We start from the raw sequence: 16,786 nt of genomic DNA on the forward strand, positions 1-16,786 counted from the left end.
ATGCTTTTAACCCTGTTCAAAGGTTTAGACTGAAAAACCAGAATGTATATCATAAATTACTAGAAAGATGCTATGTCTGGAAACTATTGTTACATTATTGGGAAGTTGTATCTCCAAGGATATTGAAGATAAACAAGAAGCTCCTAATGAACATCAGCCACAACAGTACAGGAGATGCTTAACAGAGATGTATAGAACTGTGTAAGAACCTGGTAATGCTACCCAGGTTTCACAGCATAAGCACAGACAGCTGCAGGTGGCATGTAACACAGCAGCAGAGCTACACAGCACCACTGTTTGCCTTTCACCACTGCAAACAACTAGGTATGCAAAACTAATCACTCAGATATCCTTTAACACCATCCAAATACACATTTCATCCATGCTTATGTCAGACCTAGCATCCTATCCCTGAAGCTTTAAGTTAAATGCAAATACACTTCCTTTGCTTGGTGTGTGCTGGTTTTGTCCTTAAATCTGCTTACCATAGGGAAGAGACCAAGAGAGTGGTACCGGCGTGATATAGCATTTGGCATTGTCTTGTTCCTAAGGTTTTTCAGCTCTTCCTGAGCCTCATGAAGCATTTCCATGCACTCTGCATACTTGTCTTCCAGCTCTCGCAACTGTAACAGAGAAAACAGTCCAAGACCTTATGGGGTGCACTATTACCATTAAAATCCTGCAAATTCTTTTAATACTGGTAAAGAATAATGGGGTAGGGAAGAATATCCCACTTTAAAGGAATTGATCTCCAACAATTGAGTATTACTGGAGGATCATTAATAACATGGATTAGGAACAGGAAGGCAGGCAGGGAGGGTCACAATGTGGAAGGAAGGAACTGTTTGCTCCATTTCCTTCCCTACATGAAGATATTGTCAAGGAAAAGACACAGAGCTAAAAAAGTATCTTTAGTCTGATCAGGTTTAGTGCTTAATCACTCATGATGACCACAGTTGCAAACACCATGCATGGTCTGAGGACAAAACTTTCCACAATGGTCTAAAGAACTCAGGAATTTTAAAGCCAGGACTTTCATGCATACATACATATACACATATAGCTTTCAACAGCTAAGACCATGACTTATTTTTAGCTTTCTCAGGAAACATATCTTATGTAATAATTCTACAGATGTCTGTGTACCCTCAGAGCTGTTGGGGTCATCAGCCACTTCAACTAAGTTTGGCAAAGGGGCAGAAGTCTGGAACACCACATTCCTACAGCTTTCATAAAAATCAGCTATTTGGTTTAGAAAAAAATATCTGGTTCATTTTCTTTCCTAAGAAAGCAATGGTATGAGCCCAATCTCTGTTGAGCACCACAAATACAAAAGGTCCACCCATTGGAAAAGCTTCTCTGGCCATTCTCACCTTCATCACCAAGTAGTACAAGTGCAAGAGAAATCCTAAAGGGATCAAGCTCTATTCATTCCATCATGTCCATTTTTTTTCATGCACATGTAGCACCCATAAGACAACCAGAAATACTGGATTGCCTTATGTTTATACACTGAACAAACAGAGCAAAAATGAGCTCTTCCATGTTATGTCGCTAGTCAAAATAGGCTGAAATTACAAGCCTAGAGAAGTCAACCTTTAAAGGCATTCCTGTACAGCCCATAAGTCTCTGTGTTTCAAACTGTGTGTCATTTGAAGGAGCAGAGAATAGGAAAGAAAAGGGTTTGAACTCTACTAGGAATATAAATGTTCCTTCATTCCATATACGAAGGTAAAAATATTTAATATTTCTGATCCAGCTCAGACTAAACCTCTTACAGCAAAGTGAACAGCCATTGCTCTGCTACTAAATTATTGTATTACTAAGTAATGTACTCACCTCTGCTGTGAGCTGTCTCTGGGCATCTTTAGCTGCTCCCAGATGCTGGACAAGTTCCTCATTTTCAACTGCACACTAATATATGCCAAAAAATGTTAGAAATACTGTGATGTTTTGTCCTGTGATATTCGTATCCTATACTACAGGTAAGTAGGAACATTCTAACTTTTCTCACCTCTCCTCTGCAGCAATATTAATCTACACATTGGCTTAAAAATGTTTAAAATGTTAACACAAGAACACTCAGCATTAGAATGCACCTTGCTGAATGAACCTCCAAACAGGTATGTGCCCACTGAGGTACCTGCACCGACACTCTTGTCTCACCAACACCACTCAGAGCAGAATTTTGTATCTAATATTTAAAATAATTTTAAAGATTGCATTTGATAAACCATATATGCATCTTTTAATAAATTGATGCTTTCTAGTCAAGTACACAGATATTAAACACCAAACAAGGTCATCCACATAATAAAGGTGGAATATTTCCTTTAGGCTCTAGTACAGAGAGAATTTTAATCTGGCCTTTAGTTACATTAGTAGCAAATAACAACAGTAGTCTCTCAACTGGATTGCTTACAGCTTTTGCCTTTTTCTGGAGGTCGACTATCTGAGAGAGAAGATGAGTGATTTCTTCTTGCTGCCGGGCAGCATCTTCAGTTTTCTTTGCTAACTCTTCAGAGATATTGGCAATCTGGATGTTTGCATCCCCTTTAAGATAAGTAATTACAATTAACATCACAAACCCAAAATCAGAAAAGTAAGCATAAAGATGTTCTTTTGGAACATCACTTGCTTCAGCAGAATCCTACCCCCAGTTCACAGTAAAGTATTTTTGAAAAATGCAGCAGGACACAAAACCAGACAGGCATCAAGTGCACATGCTGCAGAACATTTTCTATGCAAAACTATTTTTGAATGAGAAAGATTTAGCTTTCAGCCAACATCTTCTGCTGTGAAATTTCAGCCAGGAATTTTCTCCTCATAACCATTTATGAAAGGAAAATAAGTACCACAGAAAAACACGACTGACTGATCTGTTTTGGTTTTTTTACTGAACTATCTCAAAAAAGTATAAAGAAGTAGGGACATACTTAGCTCTTTTACACAGTCATTGACAAGTTGTTGTTCTTTCTCTTCATAAGTAATTGTTTCAGTCTTCAGCTGACAGGCCTGTTCAAGAAATCCACATCAAATATGCTACATTAGCACATTTGGTTTTTGCCAGTCTGTTGATGCACTTCCATCTGCTTCAGAGAGACAAGCTATTCTAATCACTCCTTCAGGAAGACAGTGAGAAACTACAGTTTTTGCCTGCCCTCCCACATGTTCTGAAAAAGAGGCCAGGTGAACATTCAGCAGAGATGTTACTGTATGGAGAAACTTGATTCACTATCACCATATCCCCACTAGATGTCACTTGTGTATTTTGCACTAAAAGTAAAAAGAAAAAGAAAGGCTTGGACATACAAAATACTGTCATGCAGAACTTGATCTGCTCACCTAAGCAAAGCTAGGTATCATCAAAAACTACATAAATTCTTGGTTTAAATAACTGAGTTAAAAATTCAAGTATTTAAAAAACATGCTATTTGATCCTATTTGAAAAGTTCTGACACTGTACACACATCCCACAAAAAACCTTAGTCCTACCTCTTTCTCTGCTTTGTCTTTTCTACTCTGACTCTGGGAGTGCCAAGAGCAGCATGGCTGGGGCCAGCTGGTGCTGTCTGGCACCACCTCGGTGGGTCTGTAATCTATTCCCAAAGCTAGGGATATGCACAGACACCCAATGACTGCATCTGCAGAGAACCACACAGATCACAGGTTTCACATTTGGCTTCATCCTGTGCCTTGCTGGCACAGACTAAATCTCCCTGGATGGGAAGGCAGTGCTGCATGGGGTTTCCTACCAGCTCCTCATGCAGTGGCTCTCTCAGTTCTAACATTCATTACTCTCAGACCATCTATTGCTCATCTTCCTTGTGGTCTAGTTGTAAGGTATTGATTGGCCAAAGGTTGGCCTCGATGACTTTAGAGGTCTTTTCCAACCTAAACAATTCTGTGATTCTATGTAGCTTCCACATTTCAGCCTTTCTTTCATTTAAAAAGATAAAATATGGTGATTAAACAACTATAGAGAGATCTGCAATAGGAGTAATAGCATATATTCTAACTTAGACCCTCAGCTTTTAATTAATACAAGCTTCTCGATACCTTTAGATGAACAACTATATTAAGCAAAACAAAGGGAGCAATTTCACCTCAGATCTAAGCACAACATTTTCCTCTTCAAGGTCCTTGAGTTTCTTTTGAAGGGAGTCCAAATGAAAGTAGTTCTGGACAGAGGAAGAAGATTCATTTCTCTTCAGCCTTGTAGGAAAAAGCAACAATTTAAAATAATTTTTACATGTATTACGGCCAATCTCACAGAAGCACAGACTGAACACTGGTCTCAAAAGCAAACAGAGATACATGAAATACACCTTATTCATGCCAATACTTTTGGGCAGCAATAAATTTGCAGTGAATTTCAAAAGAGAACATTTAAAAATTTTAATTTATTATTCCACATATTACCTATGAAAAAGTTATTCAGCCAAGGCTATGAGAAAAGAAAGCACATTACTAGAGGGAGCAATCCAGTAGCTCCTGATTAATGCTGCACATGCTTCATCAGAATGCAGCAATAACTCTGCAAGGTCAGAGAGCCCCTGAGAGCCTGGAATGCTGTTCAGCCAGCTAACTGCCTGGAACCCAGGCTATAAGCCATGCTATATTTCTTTCCCTTGGCTTGGAATTTTTCCATATTGGCTTCAGAGGTCCTTCAAGCACAAATGCAGCACGTCCTAGCACATGCAGATGTATGTGAAGTACTGGGCTGCTGTCAGTGTGACCCATGGCTGCCCCACCACAACAGTGACTCAGTTCCTCTGAAAGTTGCAGCATCGTGTCAGCAGCCTCCGTATGTACTCTCCTATCTCATGTAGGCACCTGGATAGCCAGCTGGCTCAGTGCAAATCCTTCCAGCTGGAGCCTTGCACCAAGTTCTGAGTCCCATTTATAGTTCCAGCCAATACAGGAGCAATTTTACCACTTTTCAAAGTTATTAAATCATCCAACAGATGATAGTTCAACATTGCAGATCAACTGACTTACGGGGTGGAACAGACAGACTCCGGTTCACTTTCCTCAGCAGCACTGGTATAGAACTGGAGCAGTTCATCTTTCATGGACAGCTCATGTCGCAACTGAGAAACCTGCACAAAGAAAGAGCTCACAGATCAGTATGCTGATTTTCCAGACACATTTTAAAGCAAACCCACCACAAATTAGCTCATTCTTCACCCTCCAGGCATCATCTTGAACTAAATCAAGAGTCCAAGATGGAAACAGACCAGAACCATTTCTTTTACTTCTTAGAAAGAAGGGAAAGTATCTTTTAAAGTAGCCACTAATTTACTTTTCTTCCTGACTCACTGTGGCATTAGTCCAGATTCACATGCACGGTAATGGATATATTGCAGTGATACAGCACGAAATTAATGTGTCACCATCAAGTCAAACATTGCTTTTATCCATTTTGTGCGATGATTGTTGCCTCCTGGCTTGGAAGTCGACTCACAGGCCTCAGATGCAGATATTTCTTCCTCTCCAAGAGACTTCACATTAAATTTACTGAAATGCTTGTGTAGTAAGGTTACAATTGCAATTCAAGTGCCTGTTGAGCTGCAGAACACCACCACACAGTGGGAGGCTGCTGTTCTGAGGTTGTTCTAACAGTGGAGGTTGCAGTCAGTTTCTGGGTTTTTTTAGTCTGGCAAAGAAGTGGGATTCCCATACTTAGATCAAAAATTAACAAAATATCAAAAGTAGGTGATTAAGATCCCCTGTAATTGTGAGCTCCACAAACGTAATCTTTGTTACTTTATATTGCTGTTCTCCAAGAAAAAGGTTAAAAGCCCAATTAGACAGCAGGATGTACACAACTTCACAGCTGTGATTTAAGATGCCAGCAGCAGGAGATTATTTTTATTTGCCTTGCACAACTATAGACAGCATTACTAATCAGACATATCCATTCCCTACCATTTGCACTGCAAGACTTGGCCCTCAATTTGCACTTTCCCACGTAAAAAATGCACAGTACCTTTCTTTTTATTAAACTTCTGCTTTTCATATTGTAAGCATACTTTCCTTTGTAATTACTATTAGAAAAAAAAACCAGAGAATATCAATGACATAGATTTAAACTCCATTTTAATTGAACAAAAGAGCAGACACAATCCAAAAAAGCACTTGAATTGTTCAGAATTTGAAGCAAACAAGGTCATTTACTTAAGACAGTTCTGCATAATGAGAAGTGCTAAGGCACCAAGTCCTCCTGAGACATGGGTTCTAAACAGCAAGGGGAAAAAAACCATCCCCATCCAACCACATTTTAGAAAACTATTAAATGAAATCTGTGCATTGATTTTTGGAGGCTTACTTTCACCTTTCCAGGAAGAGCGAAAATGCTGAACCAAAAATAACAATTTACTTCCCTTCAGCACATTATAACTCAGCCTCTTTAAGAAGCAAGAATTCAGATACTGTCTGTGGGTGGACACTAGATCATTTTCAGCTCTTGCTACTGTTTTTTTTCTATGAATTAAAAAGGCTAAGGATACTATTTTTACTGCCATTTCCAAGCATTTCAATCCTCCAAAAGAGGATGAGCAGTCAGAAAGGTTGATCTTTTAATGGAATAGGACCTGAAACAATAGGCACAAACTGAAACATGGGTGGTCCCTCCTAAACATCGGGGGCAACATTGAAATTGTGAGGGTGACTGAGCACTGGCACAGCTTGCCCAGAGAGCCTGCGGGGTTCTCCATCCTTGGATGTAGTCAAACACCATCTGGACATGGTCCTCAGCAATGGACTGTAGGGGGCCCTGCTTGATAGGAAGGTTTGGACAAGAGGACCTCCAGAGCTCACTCCTCATCTCAATCAAGCTGTGAAACTATGAAACACTCACTGCAGTAACTTCCAGCAACACCTGCCTTTGATGCAACATTTTGTGGTCTGTTAACTTTGGCGAGCAGCTAAGCACCCACCACCTGAGCACGCAGTCTGCCCCACAATCCCCATAGGATGAAGGAGAGACTCAGAAGCTCAAGAGCAAGAAAAGCTTCTTCCTGAGACAGTTTAATGAGTGAAGAAAAGCTTCCCATGCAAGCAAAGCAAAATAAGGAATTTATTCACTGTTTTCTATGTGTGTTCAGCCACTTACTAGAAAGTGGAACCTTGGCACATAGAATTGTCACTTGTGAAGACAAACACCATAACTACAAATGTCCCAGATTCTTCCTCTTTTCCCTGACCTTGTATTGTTGAACATAACATACGGTGTAGAATATCCCTTTGGTCAGTTTGGGTCAGCTACCAGAGCTGTGCACCTTCCCAGCATCTTGTGCAGATGGTGGACAGAGTGAAGAGAGGAAGTAAATAAAAAAAACCAGGCTAAGGAGGCTGGGAGGGTCATGAGGGAAAAAGAAAAGAGCCTGGTGCAAGCACTGCTTGGCAATAGCCAAAACATTGTTATCAACACTGATTTAGTGCTAAACTCAAAGCACAGCACCAGGCAGGCTGGTGAAGAATATTATCAGCATCCCAGACAGACCAAGTACACATTTGCACACTGCAAAACACTGGACTTGTTTTATGACCAGAAACAGCCTGTTCTATGTTCTCACAAGCCACTACAACATGTGCCCTCCAGAGCAAACACTGCCACATTAGTGTTGCACTACCTTGGTACTGTTACCGAACAATAGAGACTGAGCCTTGATGTGCATGGAACAAGGCCCACAACACCCCCCGAACCAAGTGTGGTGGTAATTCATCTCCTCATGCTTTTAATTGCCTATGCTGGGCTGAGAGCTTTACTCAGCTTCAGAACTAACTCATGAAATAGCTGCACCTATCTTAAAACTATGTAAGTAGAAGATAAAAGTATCCTCATATAGAGAACAACAGCTCAAAGACTTGGGACCTAATTCACAGGATCAATCTTTACTGAATCATGAACAACTGTCTCAAGAATAGAGCTGATTTGTTTTCCTGACAGTAACTAAGTGCTTAACAGGTTAGAATTACTCAAAAGGAAGACACCCTGTTACACTGTATATAAAGAGCACACACACAAGTACCAAGTCAAAGAGCATTTCTGTCTTTCCAATATTACTTTCTACTCTTAATAGATCAAAAGCAATGTTCCCTTTCTTAAACCACCATCCCAGATTATAATTCAACTTTTTCCTTTCCTCTCACTTTACGCAGAACAAAAACAAACCTGGACTTTGAAACCTGCTATCATCAAAACACAAACTCTGACAGGTGACCTGGAACTCAAATAACAGGTCTAGAGGGCTGTATTACCCAGAAGTTAACACAGTTTGAGGTGGTGTTATTTGAGGACTGACACTGCATTTTAAGTGCTGCCATTTTAGCTTCAGTATCATAGGACAAAATACATAGAGGAAAAAGAAGCAGAAACTGGGAAATTTGGAAAGATTAGAAGCTAAAACTTAGCTACTCCATTCCAAATACAATTCAAATTGTGCAGATTTATGGTTTACATTTCTTTGATACTGAGATCTAATGCCAAAGGAGACAATATCAAAGTGTAGGCAGCACCATCCAAGAGAAAAGGAACATGGAGGTGCAGCATTTGTACTGAACAGCAGCTAGACACACTATACCTGGGAACTACACTGCTGCTGAAAAGGCAGACATCCATCTCTGTATGCAAAATACTTTAAAATTAAGAACATTTCCTCAGTATAATATTTATGCTTCTAGAATATAATAGTGAAACAGTAAACTGAGATTAAAGTATCTGTGCAAACACTAAAGTGCTTGCTTCAGTCCACTCAGTCTTGTGTTCTTTAGTACAGCAAAAATCTCAGTTATATCAGTTTTTACTGAACATGATTACAGCCCCTTCTTAAACTTTGCAGTGCCTAACAACACAAACTCAAAAGGCAAACCCAGGAATCTGATGCACTTTGCACAGATCTTAATAACTTTGATATGTACCTATTGACATGGCATGTTACCAGCACACAGGAAAAAACTCAGTCTGCTCAATGGAGTGGACAGAAGGTTTTGTCATGACAAAGGTCAAAGAGATATAAAGCTAAATTATTCATGCCCTGATACATATACCAGTAAAACCTTAATTTTACACCACAAAGCAGAAAGAATTTGTCCCTGTATTACAGAAAACACATCTCTCCAAGACAAACCATTTTTAGGCAATTTATATAGAATTTTAGAAGTATCAAATAAATTCCTTTATCTCTTGCCCTTGACAACAGTTGTCTTGTTACTGTTCTGTTAAAAAATTCAAAATTCAGTTTTAATAGAAAATCTGCAACCTACAAAAGGCAGATTTTCAATACACAAAAGTGTCATGACTAAAGTCTGATGAGCTCTGCTTCAAAAGCATCAGTTTCTGAAGGAGTCAAAATAGCAGTGTGAAAGAGGGGTGTTGACAGAACATATGGCCCAACATACCAAGCCACCTGGAAAGGGGCTTATTTCTGGTGACATTTTTCCTAATGCTGCTCCTCAGTCCCACTAAATAAAAACAGATGTGGACAGAGGCAGCTTGTCCCTGTCCTCCACCTTTCTCAATCAAATTTTCCACTCTGGATGGGTGATATGAATGCACAATCCTGCTCAGTCACCTAGCACATACCTAGTACATGTCATATTGACCAATACACAAATAAATTGGTCTGCCTCGTGATGAGACTTGGCAGCAAGCAGCAGCACTCCTTTGGGAGAGAACAGAAATAGTTTTTCATGCCGAAAAGGGTAGGCCACATCAAAGGATATTATTTTATAGTGGGTGTTCCACCACCATTTATCACACATCGATCACTCCATCCGTACTTTATCCTTTATGTGAGATGTTTATAATGCAACATCTCACACCCCTGAGCAGTGTTAATTATGAACCATTTTTAAAGTTTTTACTCCACTGTGGTTCATTGTTCTTTTGCTCTCTGTCTTGCTCAAAATCACACATGGGTGAGATTCAAAAAGCAAGGTCACTGCCTCAGAATAGGAGTAACAACACTGGCCCCTAGCTCATTTATTAGGCTGGAGTTTAGTGACAGTAGTATTTAGATAAAGAGCTCTTTCAAAGCACAGGTGCTATTTGAAATGATATAAGCTCTCTGGTGTGTTTTATTGATCACACCAATGTGTGCACTCCCAGCCCTGTAAGTCAACCATATACTCTGGGATGTATCAAAAGAAGTGTGGCCAATAGGCTGCGGAAGGTGATTTTTCTCCTCAACTGTTCTCTGGTGAGCACCCAGCTCTGAAGTCCTCTGGACAAGACAGACATGGACCTGTTCAAGCAGGTCCAGAGGAGGGCCACAAAAATATTCCTTTTCCTGTAAGGGAAGGCTGAGAGCATTGGGATTGTTCAGCATGGAGAAGGTAATGCTCTAGGGAGACCTTACTGCAGCCTTTCAGTACTTAAAGGGTGTTTATAAGGAAGATGGGGACAGACCTTTTAGCAGGGTCTGTTGTGATAGGATAAAGGGTAATGGTTTTAAACCAAAGAAGAACAGATTTAGGCTATATATAAGGAAGACATTTTTAGCAGTGACAGTGGTCAGACACGGAAGCAGGTTGCCCAGAGCCAAAGCTATGGACAAGGTGAAGCTAGAAGGAAATTCCCCCCTTATCATTGCATATACACTATTCAGGCATAAAAATCTTACCTCTTCTCTGATGTGCTCTACTTGCTCCTCCAGGAAATCATTTCTTTCTGTCAGTGATTTATTCTTCTTTAACAGTGACTGGCCAATCCGAGCAGCTAATTCTAAGTCTCGTTCTTTCTGTGAAGCATTAAGAATAGAAAGGCAATTTCAATTTTTTTTTTTTTTTTTTTAATCACCAAAGGATCAGAGGGAGGGTAAAATAGCCTTGAAAGGGATGGAACAAACATTTCAACAATAAAAAGATTTTTTTCCTTCTGTGAGGGTTTATTTGTTCAGGGGTTTTTACCAATTTTCCTTTTCCATTCTTGCATATCTTGAAACAGCAATATTCAGAAAAGACTGACCCTCCCTCAAATAATATTTCAGTTTCCACTTGCTCCACTTACAAATAAAAGACCATAAGTTGTGCAGGAGTAGAAGCCAGTTCCACCACAATGAATGTTTAGCTCCTATTTTCGTGTATGCCATCCATTAGTGCTTTTGTCTAAAAACAGATCCTAAATATTTCCTTTTTGCAGATGCCCCAAACTACATTAAGTGGTTACTCTCATGTCATGGCCTCTTCCTCCATGACCACAGTACTGGAAATCACCTGTTTTTATAGTTCATGACAGGTACCAATAGAAACTAGAAGCTTATTCTGTTGATGACATGTACATATTGATGTCTCAGCCTTGAAGAAGCTGGTACATGGGATTGTAATCTGCCTGAGAGAGGATGATGAACTGCATAATATTTTGTGTTATTCATAAAGCATTTTTATCTATCATTTTCTTATTTACCTACTAGATTTTTTAAATAGTGGTAAAATGGTGCTGTGGTTAACTCCCTAGTGTACTCTTAGTTCAACACTATTTGAGGAAGAATTTTCTCCTTGTCACTGAAAACACTGTTAGGAGCTTACTTACTGCCCCTGACTACCCCAGATTTTATGACAAAATACTACCTTATGTCATGCATACATTAATGACAAAACCTACAAAACCTACAGCTACTATTCACAGAGATTTGAAGCTAATGAATTTGAATGAAGAGACTTTCATAATGGAAAAAAAAAAAAGTTATATAATAACCAGTAAATAAAAAGAGAGATTACCGATCAATGCTGTATCTGCAAATAGCATTTTCCAAATGGTTTCTAAAGGTCAGACTTACATTTGCATTGAAAGCTAATGGCATTATCTAGCCATAAAATCTGTAAGCAATCTTATGTACAATCTTTCAGAACAATAGGTGCCACAAAGTAGACTAAAATATGTTTGGATATATTTTATTGGATATATTTTAACAACTTATTGTTCACTAATTTGGATCACTTCATAAATACTGCGTGGAAAAAATATATTGCTGAGGTTATGACTATGCAAAGGAGGAGCTCTCTAGCAGCAATGTTTTTTAACTTCCAATTTCAGGAATGTAAGTGCGTGTCCAAGCTCTTCAAATAACATCCCCAGACTTCCTACACAATTTTTAACAATTCAGCTCTAAATTTATGTTTGGGGACAGGCCTCTTACTCACACAATGATAAGGAACTGATTTATTGCAGCAATGTGTAAAAAAATAATACTGAGAAACAAGACACATTTATACTATTATTAGACAAAGATGAGAAAGCAGATTCATGAAGAAATCTGCTCCAATTCTTACCACATACCCAGGCAGTGCCACTCCCTCTCCTCAGTTTCAGGCTATAGGCACATATTTCTAAAATATCTGCACACATGCTGTTTCAAGATCTTCTCTTTCCTATCTTCCCAAATGCTGCACCTTTCACTCTATCAACATTGTAATACAAGCACCTGAAGCTTACAAACATGAAGGAAAGACAAGGGATAGCTTTTGTTTTTTCTCTCACTCATACGTGTGAAAGCAAGAGGAGTTAAATTCTGCAAATGGATGCAATCTCTTATGATAACCATCATATGGAGATCAGAGAAAAGTGCTGTAAGTGCACCTATGCCTATGAACAGAGTAATTTCATAAGAAATGATGGTCAAATAAAAAGGCTCACTGAAAGTATTTGTTTTAATAAAGTTTGACACATTATACACTCCCTTATTTTTCCATTCCAAACACCCAGACAGGAAAGTACACAAGAAGCTTTAAAACACTGGCTCAGCAAGTCCTTCAGGCATTGCTCCCGTGAGTGTAATGCCTGGATCTATAGACATTTGGCTACAGGGACTCAGGGGAGAAAACAGTTTGGCAGAATCCTGCCAGCATTACTAGAAGGAGCCATGGACCAAATGCAGTAAATCTCAGCCAAACAAGTCAAAGGGAATGGGACAAACAAGTTAACAGACTATTACTACAGGGTGATGAATTATTCCAGGAGAAGTCTTTTGGGTAATACATCAGTTTTAACAGGTAATTTGTACAGAGGTGTTTGAATGGGTCTGGCTCAAAGCATAAAATGTAAGACTCTGTTCCATTGAGGGGTATCCAGAAAAGGTGGGAGACATTAGCATTCATTCCCATGCTTGTTTCCTTGTGGAATTAGAGTAATAACAGACCACCCAATTGGCTGGAAAGACCAAATTTTTGACATTGCTATTGCAATAAGCAAGCAATTGAGTATGAAGGACTAAATTCCAGTCAGTCATGAACTAATACAATTGTAACAGTTTTCACCTAAAGAATTACTCATAAACATTCTTTGGAAAATCATTGCTCAAGTTTACTGCAGAAAAATAACTAATTTTAGACAAACAATTTATCATGATATTTACTGAACATAAGCATAGTACCATGGCAGTTGCTTTTTGACATTTCTTGAGTGCTAAGGATTACAAGAACACCAATTTTCATAATAATGGTATTAAAAACTCACAAACAACAACTAAATCAACCAAACATAAGGAAAAGAAGGAAAGAAGACAAACAGAGTACTAGATATTTTCTAATTTTGTGTCTATGTACTTCTCTGGAAAGAAATTAACTGTGAAAATTATTATGAAAACAAGCCTGTGAGCTTTTCTTTTCTTATTTTCTGAAAAGAATATATCTGTCAATAATGATACTCTTAGTTTTATATGTACTGTAAAAATGTGTCATTTTAAGATGATTCCTCCTCCTCCTCCTTCATTAGGGCAAGCATTTGGCCAAGAACAAGTTACATGGCCTCAACTGAAAAGTAACCAGAAGTAATGAAGCTATTTGACTGAGATAAAGAAATTATCTTTATTTAGAAAGAATATTTACCTTACCAATGAGATAAAATGTACATACACTTAGAGGCCTTATTCCTCCACCATGGAGGACAATCTACCAGCAATGTTTAGTAGTGGTACCACATACTTTCAGTACTACTTTGTCATACTGTATACGGGTCCTTAAACAGATGTAATACTTGCCTCTTCAAGAAGACGTGTAACAGCATCTATGTCATTGTATGTTTTAGTCATCTGGCCCACTCTTTCAGCACATAAAACTGCAAAAAAATAAAGCAAAACATTAATCAGATAGGCAGTACCGCTTGAGGAGGATCACAAAATATTCTGAGCTGGAAGACATGCATAAGGGTCACTGAAGTTCAACTCCCATCCTTTGTAAGAAATACCTTTCTAGAGTTGAGATGTGCATAAGTTTTCATCTAAAAAACTGCTTATATCAACCTTTGGATGAGCACATCAAGAGCTAAAACCTCAAAACAAACAAAACAACAAACCTCAACTCCCACCCCCAAAAAATCTAAGATGAATGTGATACCGGTAATGCAAATGCTCTTGTAACAATTTGTCAGTGGCAGAACAAACTTAAAATGTTAAAACTTTCTACTCTGAAGAACAGTACCTTGAGTTTATTAAAAAAAATAATCAGGAAGTCAAAGCAGGTGTTCCTAGATACATAATTAGGATTCCATCATGTCACCTGCTCATTGTAGGACATGCATTACTTCATGAATAAGCAACACTGTTAGGGGCACCGTTCATTAGAAAGAGACTATGTCATATTAAGTTGATAAGAACTGGGTTTTACAGCACAAGACAGCAAAGTATGCATGCAAAATAAGAAATGGTTTTTGTAATACCCAGCCACACCACAGTGACCACAGTACCACCCATTAAAAATATTTACTTAGACTGGTTGAGATTGTTAATCACTAAGGTGGATCCAGGAGCTTTGTCAGACTGAAGAAATTATGCAGAAGTTCAGTCTACCACCATAGGTGATCCCTTAAGAAGCTACACTGACTTATCTAGAAGTCAACAAGTTTTTTGAAAAATTCACCAACAATCACAGGAAACAACAGCACTTTCTGCTCTACCCTTCTATTCTAATTTTTCAACTACACTTTTCCCTCAAACCCTTTAATTCTGGCCAAAAAAAAGGACTGTTACTGAAATTCAGTGGATCACACAGAATATGAGATATCAGGCTGCTGTAGCCTGAACTGTTCTTCAGGGGATTTACCCTTGGCAATGTCACTTAAGGCTCCGTCTGGCAGATAAGCTAATGTTGTTCTAGTGCACACCAAGGCGGGGGAAGAGACAGATCAGGCCTAATAGGATTTATATAGCAAGGAGAAAAAAAAAAGCAGAACTGTACAGTAATATTAGCAGGAGACAGTCTGTCACACTAAGGAAACAACATTACCTAATTCATAAATATACATTCTGCATATATATAAATATACAGCTGATCACAACTAAGGCACATTGATAATGCATCAAATGCAACAGTACTTAGATATCTGTTGAAATGTTGGAGGATATTTTTCCCTACCTAAACATCAGAAAATCGATGAAATTACGGCAAGAAATTAAATTTCTTCTTTTATTTTCCCATTTCTCCAATTCTATTTTTGCAGATCACATCCTAAAAACATTTATAATATTTATTGACATGAGTAGTGCCAGTGAACTCCAAAGAATCCTATACAAAAGTATTCAAAATATGATTGCACTTATCCAAATAATAAGTCTGAAAGTGGTAACAGTAAAAAGTTTATGCCTCAAAGTAACAACCTGACAAACATGGCACTTCAATAGAAAGAATAACTCTACCACTGCAGAAGTAAAAATACAGTACATCTGTAAACTACAAACTATATTACCCAAAAGCAGACTAATAAGGATTCCAAAGAAAAAGATGCAGTAACTTACAGAGAGCATTGGCTATAATTAAAAAAGGGGTTTAACAGAAGTTTTATAGAAAAGTTCACATAAAGACAGAAGGTGTAATGCTCAGAAGACTATTCATACACAAACTGACTTCATCATAAACTCAAATTTCTTTTAAATATAGTCAGTTCATAACTCATGCCATAAAACATCTATCAGAAACCCTGACGCCAGCAGGTTTCCAATACAACTGCACACTAAATAGTTCCCTTGGTTACAACATTCCATCACTACTATAAAATAATCTTTGACATTGTTATTAGCAAGCTCATTTCAACTCTGTACCTAGCACTAATAATCACCAATGAGCAGGACTATGGCAACCTCACATCTTAATTCAGGTAAATGTATAACCTTCTTAACAGCCAGCCTGATAAAAGGATGGTGTTCCCACAGACAGAATTAAGTCACTCAGCTGTGAGAGTGATAAAGGTTGATTTGTGTGGATACTCCCTTGGTTATTCCTTCAGAACTTGCCATTTAAACTTTAACCTGGAAAGGCAATACCACAGCATCATAACAACAGACATTATCAGCAGCAAAGTAGAATCTGGTCACCAATAGCTTTTACATCTAGAAATTTCCATCCAAGTTCTGTTGGTGATTGTCAAAACAGAGATCTTTGTATACTACTCTGCCAGTGTAAAAGGGTTTCAAAGCAGATGTGTCCTTTTATGTATCCTCTTCCTACAACTAGAAATAAATTCCAGTAGTCTGCATATAATAAAATCTGTCAGTCAACTACTGTCCATTCTACTACTACGTACAATACTGTGGAAACACGGAGCTACTAACTAAAAGGAAGGATTGCCTTTTGCAAGGAGGGAAAACTTGGAAACAGATGCTGCTTTCAATTACTCAGAAATCAAGGCTTGCAGGGAAGAGAAGGTGAAAAGTAAGGGGAGAGTAGAGTTCAGAAACATAATTTTTAAAAAATCCTAAAAAGTGTCTAAATATCTAGTTATTCAGCCTACACAGACTACAAGATAACATTTGGCCAGTTCCTAGTACAGAAGTTTTTATTTCTTTAGTGA

General features: G+C 38.4%; 1 protein-coding gene across 7 annotated transcripts in view; it reads right to left on the bottom strand.

The window, feature by feature from the left end:
• TRAK1 (trafficking kinesin protein 1) overlaps nucleotides 1-16,786 on the bottom strand; it is a 121,739-nt gene that overhangs the window by 24,732 nt on the left and 80,221 nt on the right. For all 7 annotated transcript variants that reach the window (XM_015617393.2, XM_015617388.2, XM_015617389.2 and 4 more), the window contains 8 exons: nucleotides 13,983-14,059; nucleotides 10,629-10,745; nucleotides 5,002-5,102; nucleotides 4,107-4,215; nucleotides 2,937-3,015; nucleotides 2,423-2,553; nucleotides 1,840-1,914; nucleotides 486-623 (listed from right to left, as the gene is read on the bottom strand). In XM_015617393.2, coding sequence (XP_015472879.1) covers nucleotides 486-623; nucleotides 1,840-1,914; nucleotides 2,423-2,553; nucleotides 2,937-3,015; nucleotides 4,107-4,215; nucleotides 5,002-5,102; nucleotides 10,629-10,745; nucleotides 13,983-14,033 — 801 coding nt within the window. In that variant the 5' untranslated portion in view covers nucleotides 14,034-14,059. The remainder of the gene's footprint in view (nucleotides 1-485; nucleotides 624-1,839; nucleotides 1,915-2,422; nucleotides 2,554-2,936; nucleotides 3,016-4,106; nucleotides 4,216-5,001; nucleotides 5,103-10,628; nucleotides 10,746-13,982; nucleotides 14,060-16,786) is intronic.

Source organism: Parus major, chromosome 2, assembly GCF_001522545.3.
Source record: "Parus major isolate Abel chromosome 2, Parus_major1.1, whole genome shotgun sequence".
NCBI classification, from domain to species: Eukaryota; Metazoa; Chordata; class Aves; order Passeriformes; family Paridae; genus Parus; species Parus major.